Raw genomic sequence first — 22,368 nt, forward strand, 5'->3', positions numbered from 1 at the left:
CAAAAAGGTGCATTACACAAGTTGATTTGTGGGCTAGCTCAAGCTAATCTAGGGGAAATGGCTGGTTTAAGGAGCGGGAGTGAATTTGATATGATGGAGATCGGAATACTTTGCCAGGAACCTCTGCTTCATCTTTCAGCCTCTAAAAGCATTCCGCCATTCCTGCACGTGCTAATGAGTCCCACAAGTCAAAGAGAGCGTTTCCTCCTCCATCATTAGCTGTTTACTGCATGTGTGAAATGCTAAACATGCCATCTCTTGATGTCTCACACTTTCTAGAGGTTTCTGCATCTAGTATTTACTGTATAGTTGTAAGCATTGGCTAATGTCTGTGGCAGGCCAGTGACGGTGTAAAAATTGTTTTTGTTTGGCAGCATCAGACTTTGTTTGAACAGGCCTTAAAGGGGGAATTCACTGCTGGCAAGATGAGCTTTTAAAGGGATAGTTCACCCAAAAATGAAAATTTGATGTTTATCTGCTTACCCCCAGGGCATCCAAGATGTAGGTGACTTTGTTTCTTCAGTAGAACACAAATGATGATTTTTAACTCCAACCGTTGCAGTCTGTCAGTCGTATAATGCATGTCAATGGGAACACCATCTATAAGAGTTCAAAAAAACTTGCACAGACAAATCCAAATTAAACCCTGCAGCTTGTGACGACACATTGATGTCCTAAGACATGAAACGATCAATTTGTGCGAGAACTGAGAAGTTGGACATAGTACTGTATTAGAGGTAAAAAATTATATAAAAACTGTTCAGTTTCTCACACAAACCGATCGTTTTAAGGCATGAAGAATTTTTTCACAAGAAAAAAAATGTTTAAATGTGTCATTTTGGTGATCAAAGATGAGTTTTATAGGATAAAATGATTGGCTGCAGGGGAAATTTGATAAAACCTAACTTTCTATGCTGTAGAAATGCTGATTTTCTTTTTAAAGTCTGTGCTACGTGGCTAGAGAATACAGAGAAAAGGAAGCCTGAAGCTCTCCAGTCTGACGTCTCAATTAGTTTAAGATCTGTACCCTCGGCCTCAGCTGACCTGACCACATTTTCTCCTATTAAGCTGTTCATACACCGGGACGACCCCAAAACCCAACACAACACACTTCTCTACAGCCTGGATAGAAATCACACTCAAACTCTGAAGCCGTTCCAAAACTCTACAACCACAATCACACCTCCTGCCAATTTCCAACCTAATTCCAGCACTGGCCAATAACAGTCTTTCCAGAATTTTGGCTTCTTAAATCATTACTGATGGTCGTTCTGTTGTGTTTTCCTCCTGTGTGTCCTTAGAGTTGATTTGATTTGCGAGAACTTGGACGCCATTATCTTGTGAGTACTGTACTGTGGTCAGTATTTAGTGTTTCTCACTCCTGAGTGAGAGTCTGGCCACTAAATATCTGTGCTGAATTGAAGAAAAGCAATAGTGAAACCAAGTCAACGTGAAATAAAAAATGGGTTGGGAAAATAAGTTTTTAATTGCTTTCTTAGTTCATGTTCCTGGTCTTATTTTGCAAAATGTAACAACTCGCTCCATATCTTATGCCTGGTTTACACAATATCAGCCCGTTCTTAGCACAATCCATTTGCCGTAGGGTGCTGTAATGATTCGTAAGTGACACTGGGCTTCGGGACGCAAGAATCGATCGTTATATCTCGTATAATGTGTATAATGTGGATGACAACCATGTCTGCGACGTTTCGTGACATCCCGACAAAAAAACTTGCATGTTTAATTTTATTTTCTGTCCTGCACAACAGGTTTCATCACATCTGTGACGTTGACCAATAGGAGCACAGAAGCTCTTTTGTACACAACTTTCAAAAAAACTTGCTGCTAAGTGTAATTATACAACAGAGGAAAGGTTTGTAGAGATCTGCCAACAATACTCCTGCTTTTATGACGTTTTACCCAAAAAAACAAATGAAAAAAACAAACAAAATGGATTTGGCATAAAAAAAAATGAAGTCTGTTTTTAGGAGCTATAGATGTTTTGTTGCTTTTTGTTCAATTACACATTTCCAGTCAAATTTATTACTATAACACAATACTGAAAATCATCGTTTTTAATTAAAAAATGTAATTAAAAAATAAAAAATTTAAATTTACTTTAAATTAATACTATGCGCTCCATCTTAAACTATTTTAAATAGCATTTTGCTAAATATTATATTATATTTTTATATTTTATTGCATATATTATGACCAGCCTGCTTTTATGACCATATTATTTGAGAAAATACATGGCATATTTGTACTTTTATTTATTTATTTATTTTGCCACACCACCACTATTAAAATGCAAATAAAAAGGAGAGAAAATAATAGGTGGAGGTCCTAAAACAGGTCTAATGTATTTTATATATTGAAAATAAAATTGGTGTTTGATTTACTTTGAAACAATTTTCACTCAGAAATTTCAAAGAAATGGCAAGCAACACTCAACTCTCAACTCAACTCAACTTTTATTTATAAAGCACTTTCAAAACCATTAAAATGGACCAAAGTGCTGTCCATAGGTAGGCTGATCAATAACACTAAAATACATACAAAAATTATATACATTAAAACACATTGAATTAAACATGACAAAACTGAACTAGTATTTTCTTTTAAAATGTACTCCAAATTTTTTTATTGTAGTGTATGCAAAAATTATTTCCCTTAGACATCCCCTAGACAATTATTATTTTCCCCTAGTCATGCTACAACTCATGAGTCCAAACATTTGACTTAGCAAGGCATCACTTTCCTATGTAAAATTGTTTCCACCACTAAATGAAAAATAAAACAAAAAAAGCAATTCTGACTTTGTTCCTCAGAATTTTCCTCATAAACTCGCAATTGCTTGATATAAAGCCAGAATTGTGAGAGATAAAGTCGCAATTCTGACTTTTTTCACGTAATTCTGACTTTATAACTCACAATTGTGTTTATATCTCACAATTCTGAGCAAAAAAGTCTGAATTGTGAGATAAAAAGTTGTTCCTCATGCAGTCACTCATTGTAATGGAGCAGACTTCTGTTTTATCTGTCAGTTTCTTCTTTATTCTCACTCTCTGTCATTTGTCACTTGTTATTATTGACATCCAACCTGTCTGTTTCCACATCACTTCATCTTCCTCATTGTATCCTTTTTCTACTCTCATCTGTAGTCACTTTCTCCTCATCCATCACCCACTTCTTTTGTTTTTTGTCACTTCTTGCCCCCTCCACTCCTGTGTGTGTGTGTGTGTGTGTGATCTCCTCCTGCTGTCTGCTCCACACATTGTCCAAGATGTTCAGCACTGATCAAGCCATCATGGCAGATGCTTAATTGTGTCTGCCAGGTCTGTGATGTGCTGACAGTCCCACAATCCCCTGGCACTCGTGCTCATATAGGGCGCTGGTCTTTGTCAGGCGGGATGCTGCGTTTCCTGGCATTTAGCTCTGAAATGTCAGCAAGACAGACAGGAAGTAAATAGAAGGGGACTAGTTTCTAAGTGCAGAATCCAAGCTTTTAGGTTTATTTGTTAAATTGCTTACTTAGGATGGTGCCTCAACACACAATGTCCATTTTGATCTTTCTGTGCTACTTTGACTGGAGGTTTTTTTTTTTTTTTTCAGTCCTGCTAGTACCAAACATTATGTGTGGTTTCAATACCCGTTGACACCAAGGACGATAACTATAACGATAATGATATAGTTCATGTAAAAGAATAGCAGAGTCCACACCACAACTAAAGCTATAACAGCACAGACAAACAATATAATTGAAATCACTTTCAAAGCCATTTTTTTCCCAGCTGAACAGCCAATCAGAATCCACCTGCCTTTTAAAAAGCTTAAGCATTTAAAGTGGCAGACGACAAAAAATCTGGACACTAATATACTTATCATTATAGTTGTCTTAGTTCATAAAAATGAGTATTCTGTCATCATTTACTCGCCCTCTTGTTGCTCCACACCTAGTCTGAACACAAAATGAGATATTTTGAAGAATGTCCATGCTGCTTTTTTCCATACAATGAAAGCAGGCCATGACCAGGTTAGCCAAAAGTGTTAAAAAAAAAAAGTACAATTAAAGTATCATAAATTAGTCCATACAACTTGTTGTGCAAGTCTTTTGGAATACAATAGTTTTGTTTGAGGAACAGACTGAAATTTAAATAGTTATTCTGTGAAAATCTTTGTTTGCTGTAGGTTCTTGTACACTGTTCAATGAAAGGTTCTTTGGGGAACCAAAAATGGTTCCTCTATGGCATCACATTATTATTTTTAATTATGTGTCCTCGTAATCTTTAGTCAAAATAACTTCCCCTCCATCTTGCAACGACATCTCTTCTCTGATGACGTGTTTAATGGCGTGAGGGCGGGACAACCTATCAATCACACGAGATCCACCAATAGCAAACCACAACCAATCAATTCCCCATGGACAAAATCAAGTCCCGCCCTACGTTTTTTTTCTTGTTTGAGAAGTTATTTCACTTGGATATATGTCACAATAGGAAAGAAAATATTATCCGTTAAGCTCCGTTTCATGCTGTGACTCTAAACCCCACAAATACAGCTTTTGAATAAGTGTTAATACTGTATTCATCTCCAGCTCGCCCACATGCATCACTATGATGAATTAACAATATTTTAATCTCATTCTGTTTGACATTTAATTGGCATTTATGACTGCAGAATCATTCTCAGTGCAATTCAATAAAAGTGTAAAAGAGGGTTGTTTAATTAGACCAACATTATTTCCATTTCATTACCATCTATCACAGCATTATTTTCTTTTGCAAGCAGTGCAGGTTTGCACCTCTTTTCCTCTTTCATCATCTCGCAGCATGCAGCCGTCGGCCCGCCAGCTCACAACACGCGTCACACTCTCACTGAATTCTCATTAAACAGCCCTTTAAAGTGAGTCCCACAGGAGGCGGCGGGACGCGGTCACATGTCTGTAGCTCACCTTGCGTTCTGCAGTTAAGGGACTGTGTCGATATGCTCTTGAGTAAATGCTTGCTAGAATGAGAAGAAAAAACAGGTTGTTTGACATGTGAGAAGTTTGAAAAGCCACTTTGAGATGCTTGATTCTTTATCAGAGATGATTCTTTAGAAACAGGTAAAGTTCTCTTAGGAAACAGTGATTAATGCAAACTCATGTTTCTGAATCAAAATTCTCTTCTAAACCACTTTTCTGATGAGATTTCCCACTGCATATTTGTTACTTCTGTGTTAACATTTATTTGCATATCTATAAGCCTAATAATGTCAATTGGACAAGCGCATCACATGACAAGCACAGATGCTGATTGTCCATCTGTGGAAATGTTTCATCACTCCCTCCTGTCAAATAGAGAATGTTCCCCTAATGTTAGTATATGGTACAGTATATGGTTGATTATTTGCTGATGTTATTATTTTTAGAACCATAAATTAATGTTCCCAGAATATTGCAGGAATGTTTTTGTGTTTGGTGTAATGAGAAAGTGTGGACTGTGAACATCCTCAAAATTGCAATAAATCAAGGTTGCCACAACAGCCTCTTAAACATCTACAAACACCCAAGTCTCAGTTAAGCTCAAGTGCTCAAAAAGGGCTCATCTCCTAAATCAAACACCTAAGATTAACAACTACAGTACCTGCTAATGCACTCGCATTCATGTAAAGTAGCCTAATACAAATGTTCGGTCCCACTTTATATTAAGTGGCCTTATCTACTATGTACTTGCATCAAAAAATAAGTACAATGCACTTATTGGGTTCATATTGAATTGCAAAACACTTTTGCTGCTATTGAGGTGTAAGGATACGGGTAAGGTTAGGGAAAGCTTTGGTGGTATGGGTAGTGATGGCCGATTTTGAAACGCATGCTTCATGAAGCTCCGAAGCTTCATGAATCATTTGTTTCGAATCAGTGATTCGGAGCGTGCATCAAACTGCCAAAGTCAAGCGATTTTAGTAAACGAGGCTTCATTACGTCATCACTGTTTCGAAACATTTCAAAACAGTTCGAAATTTCAGTGGTTCACCGGTAGAGGGCGATGATAAAGTTAACCCATGAATCATGCAGATTCACTGAGAAGCATTGAACAAGTGTCTATGGGTTTTACCTGATCTCAGTTTTATAAATTTGTAGATGTTTTAATTAGACATTAAAATAATTAAAATGAATAATGGTAGTTATTAATCTCTTATTGGCCTGTTTAGCTTGAGCCATGGTACAGAGAAACAAGCCTTAAAAATTGATAAAAGAACAGATATACAGTCATATATGTAGATATGTAGCCTAATCTTATTAGAGAATTAGTTAATTGCATTTAATAGATTTTACTTTCAATAAAACATTTGCAATAGATTTGTAAAAGGTGTTTTTACTGCATGTTTAGTTTGAGTTTTGTTGCATTTACACTCTTTTGACCACTAGGGGTCACCGTGGAGTCAAGTGTCAGATTGTTTCGAAGCCTCGAATCATCACGGCACATTTGATTCAACTGCTTCAGTGTTTCACGAAGCCTCGCTCTGCCCATCACTAGGTATGGGTAGGTTTAAGGGTGGGACAACAGTGTAATTATAAATGTAATTACATAAATTAATTACAGATGTAATTACACGCAGGTGTTTTTAAAATATAAGTACAATGTAAAAACATGTATGTACACAATAAGTGCATTGTATCAAATGATTAATTTAAATGTGAGTACATAAGGCCACTTAATGTAAAGTGGGTCCAAATGTTCTCCAAGGGTTACTTTTTTTAACTTTAGTTAGTGTATAATGTTTCTGTTTGAGCATAAACAATGTCTGCAAAGTTACAACGCTCAAAGTTCAATGCAAAGGGAGATATTCTCTGTTTAAGGACTACAACAAACTGCTGGTAGGGACTACAACAAGCTTCTTCCTGGGGTGGTGACATCACTAACCCTAAAATTTACATAAACCCCGCCCCTGAGAACACACAACAAAGGGGTGAGGCCATGTAGGGCTGCTTTAGAGAAGAGGAAGAGTTGTAGTAATTCAGCGCTGGATTTGCACAAAAGATGAACATGATGACACATGCTAGTGGATGAGTTGAATCAGCTCCACAGCAACTACATAAATTTATCCACTAACCATTCAGAAACGTCCAGTTTCATTCTAAAAGTTGTAACTTCTTCCTGCGTCTCTCCATCAGTGTCGACTCCGATTTGAACAATGTAACGCTGAACACCGTTACTGACGGGAGATTCTCCAGCTTTGTTGTTGTTGAGATGCCCTCTTCTGGAAAGCGGAGCTCATTTGCATTTAAAGGGACACACACAAAAATGGCGTGTTTTTGTTCACACCCAAATAGGGGCAAATTCGACAAGCTATAATAAATGATCTGTGGTTATTTTGAGCTGAAACTTCACAGACACATTCTGGGGACACCAGAGACTTATATTACTTCTTGTAAAAAGGGACATTATAGGTCCCCTTTAACTGTAAGTAAACAAACTCGCCGTCATGTTTGATATGCTTAGATCCTGAATAATTAAAGAAAAAATTTTGAGGAAGTTTATGATTGGTTCTTTTGCTAAACGACTCTAGCACCACAACTACGGCTGAATATTAAGCATAGGTTAAAAGCCTGTAAGATGCAGATAAAATTGATAGTATGTATGCCGTTATTGAAATGATCAGGCATTTCCCACTGACTCCAAATGTATGGCAATAAATATTGTTCTGTTCAAGTTTTGTTCATCTGAAAGGTGTTTGATGTTGTGCTTGAACAGCTCCATATGTTTTTAGTGACATTATTTCACAGATCATTTGAATTTGAAAGAATCATTACTGAGATGTTCTGGTGTTCAAGTTTCTGCAAAATAAACTTGTTTGCAGTTTACGAGTTTGATACTTAAAGAAGTCTCTTGTGTCAAAAACCCTTTGATAGTCCTCCAGCCAAAATGATCAAAGACTAAAAGGAAAAAAGTGATCATGCAAATTGCTGTTCCAGTATTCTTTAAGCTTGTATTTCAAATCATTCCTCATCTGAATCATTCATGTAAATATCTGTCATCTCTCTCTCTCAGATGGTGGCATTAGAGAGGCAGGTGTTTGATTTCTTGGGCTATCAGTGGGCTCCTATCCTTGCTAACTTCTTCCACATCCTGGTTGTCATCCTGGGCCTGTTTGGCACCATTCAGTACAGACCTCGCTACATAGTGGTGGTAAGTGATGCAACATTTCTCATTTTTGCTTAGTTTAAGATTTAAGTTTTTATTTTAGCTTTATTTCAATTAACAGAAATGTTTTTAATAGTACGATAGTAACTCTAATGTATATGTTTATATTGCATCAAGATAATAGGAATTGTCATAAAATGTGACAGAAAAAAAAAAAATGTGTTCCAAAAACTAGGCCTCATTTTAATCAAAATATTATTTATTGTTCTTGTGCATGACGGGTTTTGTGAGATTCCCCAAACCATGCTAAAAATCTGACAGTTTTTAAGAAATGCTTATATGCAAATAATGTTTGCGGCACATGCAAATCTGCTTACTGTTGATCAAAGACAGCAAGGTCTCTGAAGCAGAGCTGAACACAGTCCTCTGCTGATAATGGACTCTGGCACTCAGCCCCCCAGACACTGGACCGGCCTTATACTTTGACACATTGTATGGCATTTTAATCCCCTAAATCTGCAACTAATTACCATGAATTAAATGATTAGAGTCCAGCTCCCTTCAGTTCCTCACTGGGTCAATCCATGTTGCAGCTTCACTTCAAGTTCAACAGGATTATCAAGCCTTTGGATTAGTTGATGAGACGGGAAGCAAACTATTTTAGCTATTTTATAGTTTTTAAATAGTCGATAGCCTTCAGTTTACATCATAACTCAGTAAATCCATGGCTATGTTTGAAATAGCATAATATGAGAATTCTTATTATTGCTACATTCATTTATATTCTAATTTATGTCAGTATATAGTATACTCTACAAAAGTATGTACATTTTCTGCAGGATTCGCAAAAACAATGACCTGCTAAATTTGCCAAAATGTGTATAATACGTGGAAGAATATATTCCACAATGCAACGTACCTGTTCTTCCATTTTCAGCGTGACAATGAACAAGTAATATTAGAAAAAAAAAAAAATTAAAACATGCTTAATGACCAAGTTTATTTCCAAAATGGTTTCTAGATGCTGTATGAAACTTAGTCATGTGACAAAAATGCTGTATACCATTGTTTGAAACATTTATTGTTGCAAAATGCATAATTTTTAATTTACTGTTAAATATATGTTATATTTTGCTCAGTACACTATAAAAAATGCTGGTTTAAAAACAACCCAAGTTGGGTTGAAAATGGACAAACCCAGCAATTGGGTTGTTTTAACCCAACTGTTGGGTAAAATGTTTGCCCAACCTGCTGGGTAGTTTTACTTAACTCAACTATTGTTTAAAAATTACAGTATTGCTTACTTAAAATGAACCCAAAATATCTTGAAAATTAAAATTTATTAATACGTTTATATATTAACATTTTAATTTCATTTTAGATTCATTTTAAGTCAGCCATATAGTCATTTTCAAACAATAGTTGGGTTAAATAAAACTACCCAGCAGGTTGGGCAAACATTTTACCCAACAGTTGGGTTAAAACAACCCAATCGTTGTCCATTTTCAACCCAACTTGGGTTGTTTTTAACCCAGCATTTTTTAGAGTGTATGCACTAAATAAATTCTTTTAGTGTGTAACGTTGCTGTTTGAGCCTGAAAAAGTTCTGTAAAGTTACAAAGCACAAAGTCACTCCAAAGGAAGCCACTCTCTATATCAGTATAAACACACTGTAAAAAAATATTTTCATGATTTATCACATTTATTTTTTCTTTTGCCAAATCAACGTAGATCATTACGTAATAACATACAGCAGATAACATAATATTTTTTGTTTCTTTTGATTAAACCAATCACCTTCATTTTATTAACTATGATTTTTAATTTCAATGAACTCAAAATTTGAAGGTAACCACAGGTAAGTTAAACCAGTGATTCTTTTTTACAGTGAACTCTCTGAAACACCTCCATTGTAGTCTTGAGTTTTCTTCCATGAACGGACACGTCACAATATTCCTCATTTAAATAATTCCCGCCCACGGTTATATGCAAAAATAACGGGACGAGGCCTGGTTGAAACTAGTGGCTAAGGAAAGGGGCGTGACATTTTCCAAAATGCTTTAAGTGATTGACCAATCACAGCACACTGTTCCAGCCGACCAATCAGAGCACAATGCACTTATCAGCAGGAGGAGCTTCATAGAGACAAACTAAACAGCGTTACTGGCAGATTGGGAAGATAGGTACTGCAATAATAAAGAAATAAGTGAAAAATAATGTCTTTTTTGAACATTCAAACTTAAAAATCTTGGCTTGTTGAGCTGCAGGAATAGCCTCAAAAGACTATTCTTCGCATAAATGTAAATAATAATATGTATAAAACACAAATCATTTAATGGGAGCACAAAGCAAAATCTTAAGCAATTATTTCCCATTGAACTTTATAAATAATACACTTACCAACACCAAGTTGCTCTTATACATTAGATTTACACATTTGATTGCACCAAAATGTGATAATAATTTCAAACACAAAATTCTCACATGGTGAGTAGATGTGTCAAGTTAACCCAAGTGACAAAAAGTTGATGAGCCATGAATAGAACAAAGCCGTGAGAAAGTGTTGAAGACAGAAATGGTAGACGAGCCTGGAAGCAAGACTTGCGGTTCTGAGACTCCTGGGAATGGTGAGGAGTATTGCTCAGGCTTGTGTCCATATCATGTGTGATAGAGACTCATTCTGCTTCACAACAGGTTAAAATTACACTAGTCACCATATAATAGTGATTTGACATGTGAATCATGCTGTCTGAGGTACATCATTTTCACATTCAGACATTCATCTTCTGAGAGTCGGCTTTATTAAAGGCTCAGTCCTGCTGACCTGTTTGTATTTCTTCTTGAGTCATGGATAGATACAGTATCCTTTCAAAATACAACTTAAACTTAACCCTTAAATGTATGAATATTTTGCCAATCATTATTACATATTCGGGTCTTTAGCGACCCGTGATCCTTATCTAACACAGATGGATCTCTAACTGCCTCAATAGTATAAAACTATCTTTATATTTTAATAACAATAAAATAAAGCATATTTCATTACCTTTTGGAGCTTGGAAGGGTTCAGTTTGAGCAGATGTTTTATAATCTCATCACTGTCCTCGTCAGAGCTCATTTCCCGGTACATTCAGCATCTGGCTCAAATTCATGATATCAAACATATTCTCAAATCTATGATTTTCATCATGTTCAAAATCAATATTTTGATGTCTTACAGCTTTTTCACCAGATCCATCATCAAGTGACAGTGACACTAATATTTGATTGCGTTCAGCACTTGCTTTTGCAGTAAATCGCTGAGCCATTTCAAGTTTTCCTGATGATACTACTTATTCTTTTTTTTTCTGCCTGCAGTAACTATGAGTGAAACGTCACTTCATCATCATATATCAGACATTGCCACCTTGAGGAAAAATGTGAATTGCATTTATTCAGTCATCAAAGTTTCAATTATTGCTGTGTAGAAATAAAATATACTTACACAATTACATACCCATACACTTTTTACAAAAAAAAAACCCCCAAAACATTATTTTATAAATTTTTCTTGTTATTGTTTATAATAAATACATTGAGGAATACTAAGAAATTTGATGTCTAACTTTAAAAAAAGGATGATAAATGCTTGTAGAGATATGTGTTTAAGGGTTAGTTCGCCCATAAACGAAAATTCTGTCATTTATTACTAGGCCTCATGTCTTTCCACACCTGTAAGACCTTCGTTCATCTTCAGAACACAAATTAAGATATTTTTGATGAAATCCAAGAGTTTTTTTTTTTAATCTCCCATAGAAAGCAACGTAATTACCACATTCAAAGTCCAGAAAAGTACTAAAGACATCTTTAAAATAGTCCTTGTGACTTCATTGGTTCAACCTTAATGTTCTGAAGCGACAATAAGTAATGAATACTTTTGTGCGCAAAAACAAAACCAAAATAACAACTTTATTCAACAATTTCCTCTCTACCCTGTCATTCTCCTACACATTCTCATTGCATTGCTTTCTATGGAAGATCAAAAATATCTTTCTGAAGATGAATGAAGGTTTGGAACAACATGAGGGTGAGTAATAAATGACAGAAATTTCATTTTTGGGTGAACTAACCCTTTAAGGATTAATTTGACTCATCCCTCAGTCAAAATTAAGCGCATTTACAGTTACATATTTACAATGTAAGTTGGCGAGGAAATTAACATGAGCAGAAATTTCAAGCTGATATTAGCACTACATAAATTATGTAGATAAATTGTATATTATTTGATCTGTAAAGTTGTTCTTGGAGGTTGGACTATTTTTCTTTGTGTGTAAATGAATCTTTCCTAATGTAATTCCTTTTGGATGGCATTGGCTCCATATAAACTTTTACAAGTTTGCTCCATTTTAAACTTTGTGAGAATAGTTAAAGAAAAAGGCCTCAGACAAAGTAGTCTTCTGATCTTTGTATATCAGTGGAGTAATTCCCAGTGGAGGGTGTTTTGAAAAAGATCTCTTTTGCAGTTCGGTGAAAATTGCTCTATAAAGTCGTCTCAAGCTGGTCTTCCGTAAGGGACTGACAGGAAACCTGAGATCCATTTTTACTCTTGCGCAGCTCTTTAGACTCCCCATGAGCACTGTCTGCTTCGCGATATTAACAAAAAATGTTTCTTTTTCTCTTTCTGAGAGTTTATAGCAGCAGGCTCAGGGTGGAGTGCTAATTCAGATTAACATTTCAATGGGATTTATAGTCTTGTAAAATCCTAATTGATGTTGTTTGTATATGGTAAACAAAGTACAAACGACCAGGAAGAGTCGAGGCTTGATGTTCAAATGAGATGTTCTGCTATAAAAGAAGAAAAAATCAGATCAAAGAAAGATACAAATCTGGAGCCTGTTTAAAAGAAGGGCTCTAAATCCAAACACACTCACTGTGGATGTTTTCAAGCATCTACTTGTTTCCTCTGAGAAAACAGCTCTGATGTTACAGGTTAAGTTTTAACTTGTTCTAGATAGGTAATTGCCAGTTATCCCTTGCATAAAAGTACTCAAATGTGGTGGTGCAGAGGCACAGTGATGGTAGTACCATGGTACTTTGATATATACTATGGAACTAAATGATTTTATTGATGTTGTGATGTAACATGATGAAAATTGTAACAATTTACTCCTCTGTCAAACACATAAGAAGAGATTATGATAAATGTTTTTCATACTATAAAAATGAGTGGGGTCCAATGTTATTTTAGAGCTTTTTCGTTGTATTGAAAAACCTCTAAAGATCCTCAAAATATCTTCTTTCATACTCTGCAGAAAAAAAGAAAGTCATACAGATTTGTAATTGCATGAGTAAATTATAATATTCCTTTAAAAGTGTATGTTATTATGTTTTACAACCATTTAAAACATTTTGAATAAATACATTTTTTTAATGATTTTTAAAAGAAGACTATTATGCTCACCAAGGCTGCATTTATTTGATTCACAATACAGTAAAAACAGTAATATCGTGGAATATATTATTACTATTTAAAATAAAGGTTTTTTTATTGTAATATATTTTAAAATGTAATTTATTCCTGTGATGCAAAGCTAAATTACTCCAGTCTTCAGTGTCACATGATCCTTCAGAAATCATTATAATATGATGATTTGATGCTCAAGAAATATTATTGTTATTATCAATGTTGAAAGCTGCTTAATATTTTTGTGGAAACAATGATACACTACCATTTAAAAGTTTGGGCTTTTTAAACAAATAAATTAATACTTTTATTCTGCATGGACACACTAAATTCATCAAAAGCATTTAAAAAGATTTCTGTTTCAAATGTTGTGAAAAGATGTATTCATAATGTAAAGAAAACCCCTAACATCTGTCATATTAAATATGTCAGATTAAAACATGATCACAACCTTTTCACAACATGAAAAAAAAAATTACAATGTAGTTGTTTGCTGGGGAAATTGAAATAATGAGTTATGTTGAAATAACGAGTTATGTCTAAGAAATAACGACTTAATATCTCAAAATAATGTTATGCTGAAATAGCGACTTAATATCTTGAAAAAATGAGTTGTCGAAATAACGACTTAATATCTCGAAATAACAAGATCTTATGTCGAAATAATTTTATCTTGCAATAATGAGTTATGTCAAGATAACTTAATATCTTGAAATGATGAATTATGTCGAAACAATGACATAATATCTCAAAATAACAACTTAATATCTCGAAATAACGAGATCATATGTCGAAATAATGACTTAATATCTGGAAATAATGAGTTATGTCAAAATAACGTGATGTCGAAATACGTTATGTCGAAAAAATGAGATATGTCCAAATAACAAGTTATGGCAAAATAATGAGAAGTTTTCTTTTTTCCCCCACCATACAGTTCACAGCTTACGTTAGAATATGGAGTAATGGAATAAAGAACTGGAGTAATGATGCTGAAAATTCTTGCCGAAACTTTTGCATTATTTTAAATTCCAATTTTTATTTATTCCAATAGAAAACTGTTATTTTGAATTCTAAATTCTTAATTATTCCAAACTTTTGTATAAATAAAAAAAATAAAAAAAAATAAATCCATAGAAAAACGGATAATATCCTAGCAGAACCTTGTCCTCTGTTAACTCAGACATTTCCTTCAGCCCTATAACACAACACAATGAAATGGCTCATCCAAAATATGGGTAAAATACCAAACAAAGTACATTGTGCTGTATTTCTACTGATGCTTCTTAGAGTGTAGTCTGTGTTTGAAGGTGGCATGTTGGGAGTAATGAATTATCCTTCTTCTTGACAGTATACAGTGTGGACAGCATTGTGGGTGGCCTGGAACGTCTTTATCATCTGCTTCTACCTGGAGGTTGGAGGTCTGTCAAAGGTAAGAGGGATTCCCTCCCACAGTTACACTTAGGTCAGCAGTCAATGTTTAGGAGTATGAGGCGTTTTAATGACCCTGTTTTACAGCTAAATGGCACCATTTATGATGTTTTTACAGACTGAGTCTTTATTTTTGTGTCTTTGTTTACCAAGTGTCTTACTCTTAGGTTTGCTTTGAACACACCAGAAACTGGTACATAAAACAACAGATTTAGTGGCCATTCACACAGATGACATTTTTCTATTCCACTGGGCTACTTTTCCATTGTTTTTGCAATGTAAACAAGCACTAGACGGACGTCTTTAACCGTTGCGCTTGCGTCTCGTGCATGATGTGGCATTCTAAAAACTTGGGGCCTTGTTCTGTTCCACTGACCCACATCTCGAGTTTTTAACAGCAAAAACACATTCTGTGTGAACTGGCCTATAGAGTGTCTTGAAATCAGACAAAAGCCTTTTATAAAAGCGATAACAAAGAGAAGTTGTGCGTTATCCTTAACCCATCCCATGATACACTTCTCTCTACATGTGCTGACAGGTCATGGACACAAACACTCAGCCCCAAGTGTGTAAGCAGTGAGAAACAAGCTCGCTGTATAATTTACACATTCTACTCTCGGTGTGTGTGCTTGTTTACGACTCCTGCTTGGCCAGTTTCCTGGACTCAGATTTCTTGTTCCCACAATGAAACACACTTATCCTCTTTCAGAAGTTGGAGTGAGACTCTATGAAAGCATCTTAAAGTCTCCGATGCATGCTGAGTAAATTAGGTACATGTGAAATGAGCTGCTGTTTTATCAGAATTAACCTCTTTTGCACTCTTGTCACAGTTGCATTGGAAATGGCTCACATTATCCCAGGACAAAGGGAATAATTGGTCTGACCATGACTGTACCAAACAGAACATGTTCCTTAATCAACTCAAATTTTTACTGAAATTAAGCACTCAGATTTTATGGTTTGGTTTAGGATTAAGTTGGTGCTAAGTTTGGGGTTTGAACAACATTTTAATTTCCATCTAATTTTAGAATATCTAATGGTTAGGTTTGGTTGTTAGGACAAGGTTTTGTTTGTCAGGAATGTTGTTCCAGGTCGGCGCAGACACGGCGCAAATGCGTTCGCGGTAACCCAAGTTCGATTCCCGTCTCGAGGTCCTTTGCCGATCCTGCCCCTCTCTCTCTGCCCAATGCTTTCCTGTCTGCTCTCTACTGTTCTCTCTGAAAAGCCCATAAATATAACTTAAAAAAAAAAAAAGAAAAAAAAGGAATGTTGTTCCGGGTCCATCAAAAGAAGTTGATTACATCCTACACTCTCAGGAAAAAAAAATGGTACAAAAGCTATCACTGGGACGGTACAGTGGTTCTAGTATGTACCATTTAGTTGCTAATTTCCACTCTTGCCTCAGTGGCAGCTTTTGTACCTTTTTTTCTGTGAGTGTACTTGGAAAATTGACAGTCACTATTGAGGTACGTAAGAATGTTCTTGGACAATACTCAGCCCAGGGCCGTCGGCAGAACATATAGAATGGGGGGGCTTTCGGTTTCCATAGGGGGGCACACATTTTTATAATCTGATAAACAGACGTTCGCCAAAATAATAATGTCCCGTATTTATTATTAATGAAATAGACTTCTATAATGAAATAAATTTCTATATTACCACAAAAACACAAGATACTCGATCCTAATTAAACTACACCAAAAACGAAACCCCTTTGCATTATGGCAATATAATTTGCAAACACGAGACACAAAAGCTTTTCAATTCCTCGAACAGCACAATAATAAAAATGATACATACCAAAACAGCAATAAATAGGCTAGCCTACATCTATAGCATATTTAAGTGTAACTAAGACTTTTGAGTGCACTCACCATTAAAATAGTTGAAGGCGGCAGGTCTCCGAGTGATAGTCATTAATAAATACGGCCTAATTATGTTTCGAGTTCCGTTTTGTGTAATAATGCGTTAAATATGAATTTTATGCTCAGGCGGAGGGTGAACCAACGCTAGGGTAAGGAGATGCGATTTCCATTTAAAAACATATTTAAACATATTTCCTCGAAATAGCTTTAACTTACTTGTCACAGCACAACCTACATATCCCAACATAAACACTGCTGATAAATTATTATTTGTTAATAAAGTGTTTACGTTCACAAACCACTGTTAATTTTAACAGATTACGCACACGGAATTTGGCAGAGAGTGCGCAAAAGGCGCTCTCTTTATAATCAGTAAAAAATCTCGCTCATCTTAGTTCATTGCGATCTCAAGAAGTTCTGTAACAATGAATTAAACTGACTGCATAATTACATAACAATATACATAATTTTTTTGTTAACCAAAATCTGTTGATTTCTGGAACGCAATGACAAGTCAGAGGTGTTTAAGTTAGCACTGAACAAAAACTCGTTTTGAGCGGCGAGTGGATTTTGAGTTGTAGACGCTGGCAAATATTCCTAGACCCTTCGTTCTAGAAATCAACAGATTTGTTCGTGATTAGCTACAGTGCTCAACACTCCAACGTTCTAAAGTATTGTCGTTCTTCAGAGCGCAAACACAGAGGCGCACTGGATCATTTGCCAAATATGTTTCGCCAATATGCTAATATTAACTGATCCTAGACCAGTAGTTATGTGCAGTTTTTCCCTCTACAAGCAGCAGCAGGTAGGCAGTGGTTTGAGTGAGAAAATAGTCTCAAGTCCATCGCCGAACCACACACACTCCGCCTAATTTCTATTTCATATTTCTGAAGACAATGTGTTATTTAAAGTCATCGTTGTAGAGAGAGTTTTCCTATGAGCTAAATGCTGCTGAAGACATTTCGTTCTGGAATATGTAAATAGCCAGATCCACAAATAAGGTTTTTGCTCTCAATCGGAAGTTTGCTGGATGACTATTAGGGGGGCACGTTGTGTCATCTGGGGGGGCACTGCCCCCTAATGCCCCCCCCTTGGCGACGGGCCTGACTCAGCCTGGTATCTGCATACTTGCTTAGCATGTTTCTTTTGGGGACCCAGTTTTTATATAGTTCATCAAGTGGCAAGACAGCGATGTTTACAGTTTGTTTACAATTCAAAATGTCACAATGTTGTTGTTGTTTTTTTAAATTATATTTACACTACAGTTCAACAGTTTGGGGTCAGTATTTTTTTAAAGAAAGTAATACTTTTCAGCAAAAATGCTTTAAATTGATCAACAGTGAGGCCGGGTTCACACCGCAAGCGGCAGCAGAGCAGAAGCAGCGCGTATTTTTTCGGCGTCCATGTTAACAGATGAGAGCGTTCACACCGCACGCAGAGGCTGCGCGGCAGCGCGGAGCAGGAGCAGAGCAGAAGCAGCAGTGCCGCGATCGTTTCGCCGCTGGGTCTATTTTTGCTGCTCTGCTAACGCTCAATTAAAGTGAAAGTACACCTTTGATGGACTAAATAAAAGTGATTTCACACAAAAAAAGTACTCAAAATGCATAAGCATATCTAGTGTGTTTTAACAAGAACTGAAGTATGTCAGGAGAGAAAATTTAATATTAAAAAATATTTATAGAAGATTTACTCATTTAAACGTGTTTTTAATTATTCAGTTTGGGTTAAAGTATGGTTTATTATAGAAAACTAAACTAAACTTGCCAGAAAATATGATATATAAACATTATTTTAGTTGTTACACAGACAGCCATATAGGCTCTTGCATACCCAAATCAAACCCGAGTTTGCTGTCTTTTTCGCCGAGTTTGCAGTCTTGTAAACATGTTCATGCGTCAGATGATGTAAAACACAAAGCTTACCTCATTCGTTTGCAGCAATGGATGACAGGAGGCTTTTATTTATTTATTTTTATTTAGGCTTTATGTTTATATGTGAGTGTTGTACACCTTGCATGTTAACAAACTTTCAAGACTATCAAGTTTAACAATGACCAATTATAAAAACACATTCATAGCTGTCTTTGTAAAGAAATGCTCACTTTATATGCAGCTTCGAGCCGCTGCTGTGACGCTGTACAAACGCTTCCAGTGTGAACACTCACGCGTCTCTGCAGCTACAGTTCACGCTCACGCGCTGCTAACGCGCTGCTTCCGCTCTGCTGCCGCTTGCGGTGTGAACCCGGCGTAAGAGTAAAGACATTTAAAATGTTACAAAAGATTTCGATTTCAAATAATGCAGTTCTTTTGAGCTTTATATTCAAAGAATGCTGAGAAAAATGTATACTTTCCACAAAAATAGTAGCACAATTGATGATAATAAGAAATAATTAGCAATAATATATATATATATATATATATATATATATATTTATTTTTTGAGCATTAAATTATCATATTAGAATGATTTCTGAAGGATCATGTGACACTGAAGACTGGAGTAATGATGCTGAAAATTCTTATTGTAAAATATATTACAATAGATAAGTTATTTTTAATAGTAATAATATTTCACAATATTACCGTTTTTACTGTATTTTTTTTTTATTGAATAAAAGCAGCCTTGGTGAGCAGAAGAGACTTCTTGCCGACCCCAAATGTTTGAACAATAATGTATTTATACACTCTAAAAAATGCTGGGTTAAAAAAAACAACAAGTTGGGTTGAAAATGGACAAACCCAGCAATTGGGTTAAATGTTTGCCCAACCTGCTGGGTAGTTTTATTTAAACCAACTATTATTTAAAAATTGCTATATGGCTAGCTTAAAATGAACCCAAAATAGTTGGGAAATTAAAAACCAGATGCAATTAGAGACAATATAATACAATAATAGACAAAAGGTGAATGTTTATTAATAAGCTTTAATATTTTATTAATATAAATGGAATAGTTTAATAGTTTATTAATATAAATGTATTAATAAGCAATTTAATAAATGATTATTGTTTAATAATTATTCATTGAACATTCATAAATGTTCATTTTCAACATACTTTGGGTTAATTTTAATAAAGCAATACAGTAATTTTTAGACAATAGTTGGGTTAAATAAAACTACTCAGCAGGTTGGGCAAACATTTAACCCTACCGCTGGGTTGAAACAACCCAATTCCCATTTTTTAGAGTGTATATTTCTTATATGTGACCCTGGACCACAAAACCAGTCATAAGGGTCAATTTTTTGAAATTAAGATTGATACATCATCTGAAAGCTGAATAAATAAGTTTTCCATTGATGTACGGTTTCTTAGGATAAGAGAATATTTGGTAATACAAGATACAACTATTTGAAAATCTGGAATCTGAGGGTGCAAAAAAATCAAAATATTGAGAAAATCTCCTTTAAAGTTGTCCAAATGAAGTCTTTAGCAACGCATATTACTTACAAAATAAATTTTTACAGTAGAAAGTTTACAAAATATCTTCATTTAATATGATCTTTTCTTAATATCCTAAAGATTTTTGGCATAAAATTTAAATAATTTTGACCCATTCAATGTATTGTTGGCTTCTGCTACAAATATACCTGTACGACTTATGACTGGTTTTGTGGTCCAGGGTCACATATATCTTACTTTTAAAAATCTCAACAACAGACTTGTTCTTATAGTTTGAGTGTTTGGTTTGAATTTCAATATTTTCATCATGTTCTCAGCAAACAGTAAACAGTTCAGCACAAACCCTTATTATGTTTGGCCCTGTTTCCACCTGGTATTAAGATGCGTTTTGGTCCATCGGATCACAAGTGGACACTTCCAGAGGTTGTTGAAAACACATTCAACTGGATTGCTTTTGTAGTGTAAATGCTCATGTGGTCGAACAGCCGCAGAAGACCACCTAGCGCACTAGCCAGACAGGATTTAAGCCTTTGTTGGCTGAAGACCCAAGCTTGATTTGAAGATGAAAAATGTACCAAGCACAATGTTCTCTCACCATTCCTGATTTCTCACTGTCTTGTGGTTGTCAAAGCAGAAACGAAAGCTGATGCTCTCTGTGTTTTTCCATTGTCTCTGGTCGCGTTCATATGTAAATCGCACAAGCTTGTTTTGTCCATTAGAAATAATGTACCCGCACACATAGACCCTCCCCTCGAAGAAATCAGAATTGGTTGAAAATGGACAAAAGAGACGGATTAAAACACCAGGACTAAAATGGAAAAATGTCTCCCTCGTTCACTTGTGATCCGATCGACCAAGGTGGAAACAGGGCTTTTGTTTCAGCTGTATGTAATGATGTCTGGGTCACATGTATTGGAATTGTTTGGTCTGTTCATGGCTCATAATGAAGACCTGGACCTTAACAACAAAAGAAATGGGAAACATTGTATTTTATCCCACCTTCATTTTATGTTTTCCTTTCATTCTCATCCTCTTCTCCCTCTGTCTCACACAGTCACGCTCCGTCACTCCCACCCTTTTTTTACTGTGCTGTCACAGGTGGGACGCCCTTCCCCCAAAGCCCCCCTTCACCTCTATAAAGTCAGATTGCATGAATATTCATGAGCTGTTGCAGACAGATCTGCTGTCCAGAAAGCAGCGAGTAGAAGCGCATTGATCCTTTCTTTTCTATCTGTGTGTGTGTGTGTTTATATATGTGTGTGTTTTCTCCATTAGCCGCTTGTCATCCTGCTGTCCATATGTAGCAGTGAGGGAGCGCCGTGTGTCCATCTGTTGGGTTAATGCCTGAGCCCGGCCCTCTGCCACCTGCTCCCCCTAACACCCCATTATTCAGACTGTTTCATACACCCCCTGCATTAACACGGCCCACCGCAAACCCTCAAAATATGACTGTCCCACTGCTGTCTCTACTGTCATACTGTGAATGATACACAATATAATATCATCCTGCATTGAGGACCCCCTACTGTTGGACTGATTACAACTGGACAATGATGAGAAGAATAGCAAACAGTCTGATGTTAGATTCTTTCTGTCTTTCTCTCAATTTATATATCTGTTTGTCTGACTTGCAATTTTTTTTATCATGTCAGTCAATGTTTTCATATCTGTCTGTCTCTTGCAATCTGTCTGTCTGTCTCACAATGTGTTTAATAGGGCTGGGACAATACATCGAATCTCGATTCACGATCCGAAGAATCTGGAGCGATCCTGATATTTTCCAATGTATGGCGATGTAACAGCAGATGGCACTACTATACTACTTTAGAAACACACGTACACTGCCTGCTTCCAGTTCCTTTACAGACGCCACTTAAACCTAAAATAATAATTCATAAAGTTTGAAAAGGTTCAAGCGCATTACAAATCTCGCATCATAAAAGCATTCTGAGCCGAGGTGCACGTATATTTAACAAACTACATGACTCAGCCGAACACACACAAGCGCTCTCCAGCAGTCGTCTTCGTAAGCATATGAGAGTGTGCGGTTAAAAACGAGCCTAGAGCGCCATCTGCTGTTAAAACTAAGCTCAGAATCGAT

General features: G+C 35.9%; 1 protein-coding gene across 3 annotated transcripts in view; it reads left to right on the forward strand.

The window, feature by feature from the left end:
- The window catches only part of nkain4 (sodium/potassium transporting ATPase interacting 4), a 103,195-nt gene that overhangs the window by 26,396 nt on the left and 54,431 nt on the right, over window positions 1-22,368 (forward strand). For all 3 annotated transcript variants that reach the window (XM_067372468.1, XM_067372470.1, XM_067372469.1), the window contains exons 2-3: window positions 8,037-8,174; window positions 14,924-15,004. In XM_067372468.1, the coding sequence (XP_067228569.1) occupies window positions 8,037-8,174; window positions 14,924-15,004 (219 nt within the window). The remainder of the gene's footprint in view (window positions 1-8,036; window positions 8,175-14,923; window positions 15,005-22,368) is intronic.

The sequence above is a fragment of the Chanodichthys erythropterus genome, chromosome 20 (genome assembly GCF_024489055.1).
Source record: "Chanodichthys erythropterus isolate Z2021 chromosome 20, ASM2448905v1, whole genome shotgun sequence".
Classification (NCBI taxonomy): Eukaryota; Metazoa; Chordata; class Actinopteri; order Cypriniformes; family Xenocyprididae; genus Chanodichthys; species Chanodichthys erythropterus.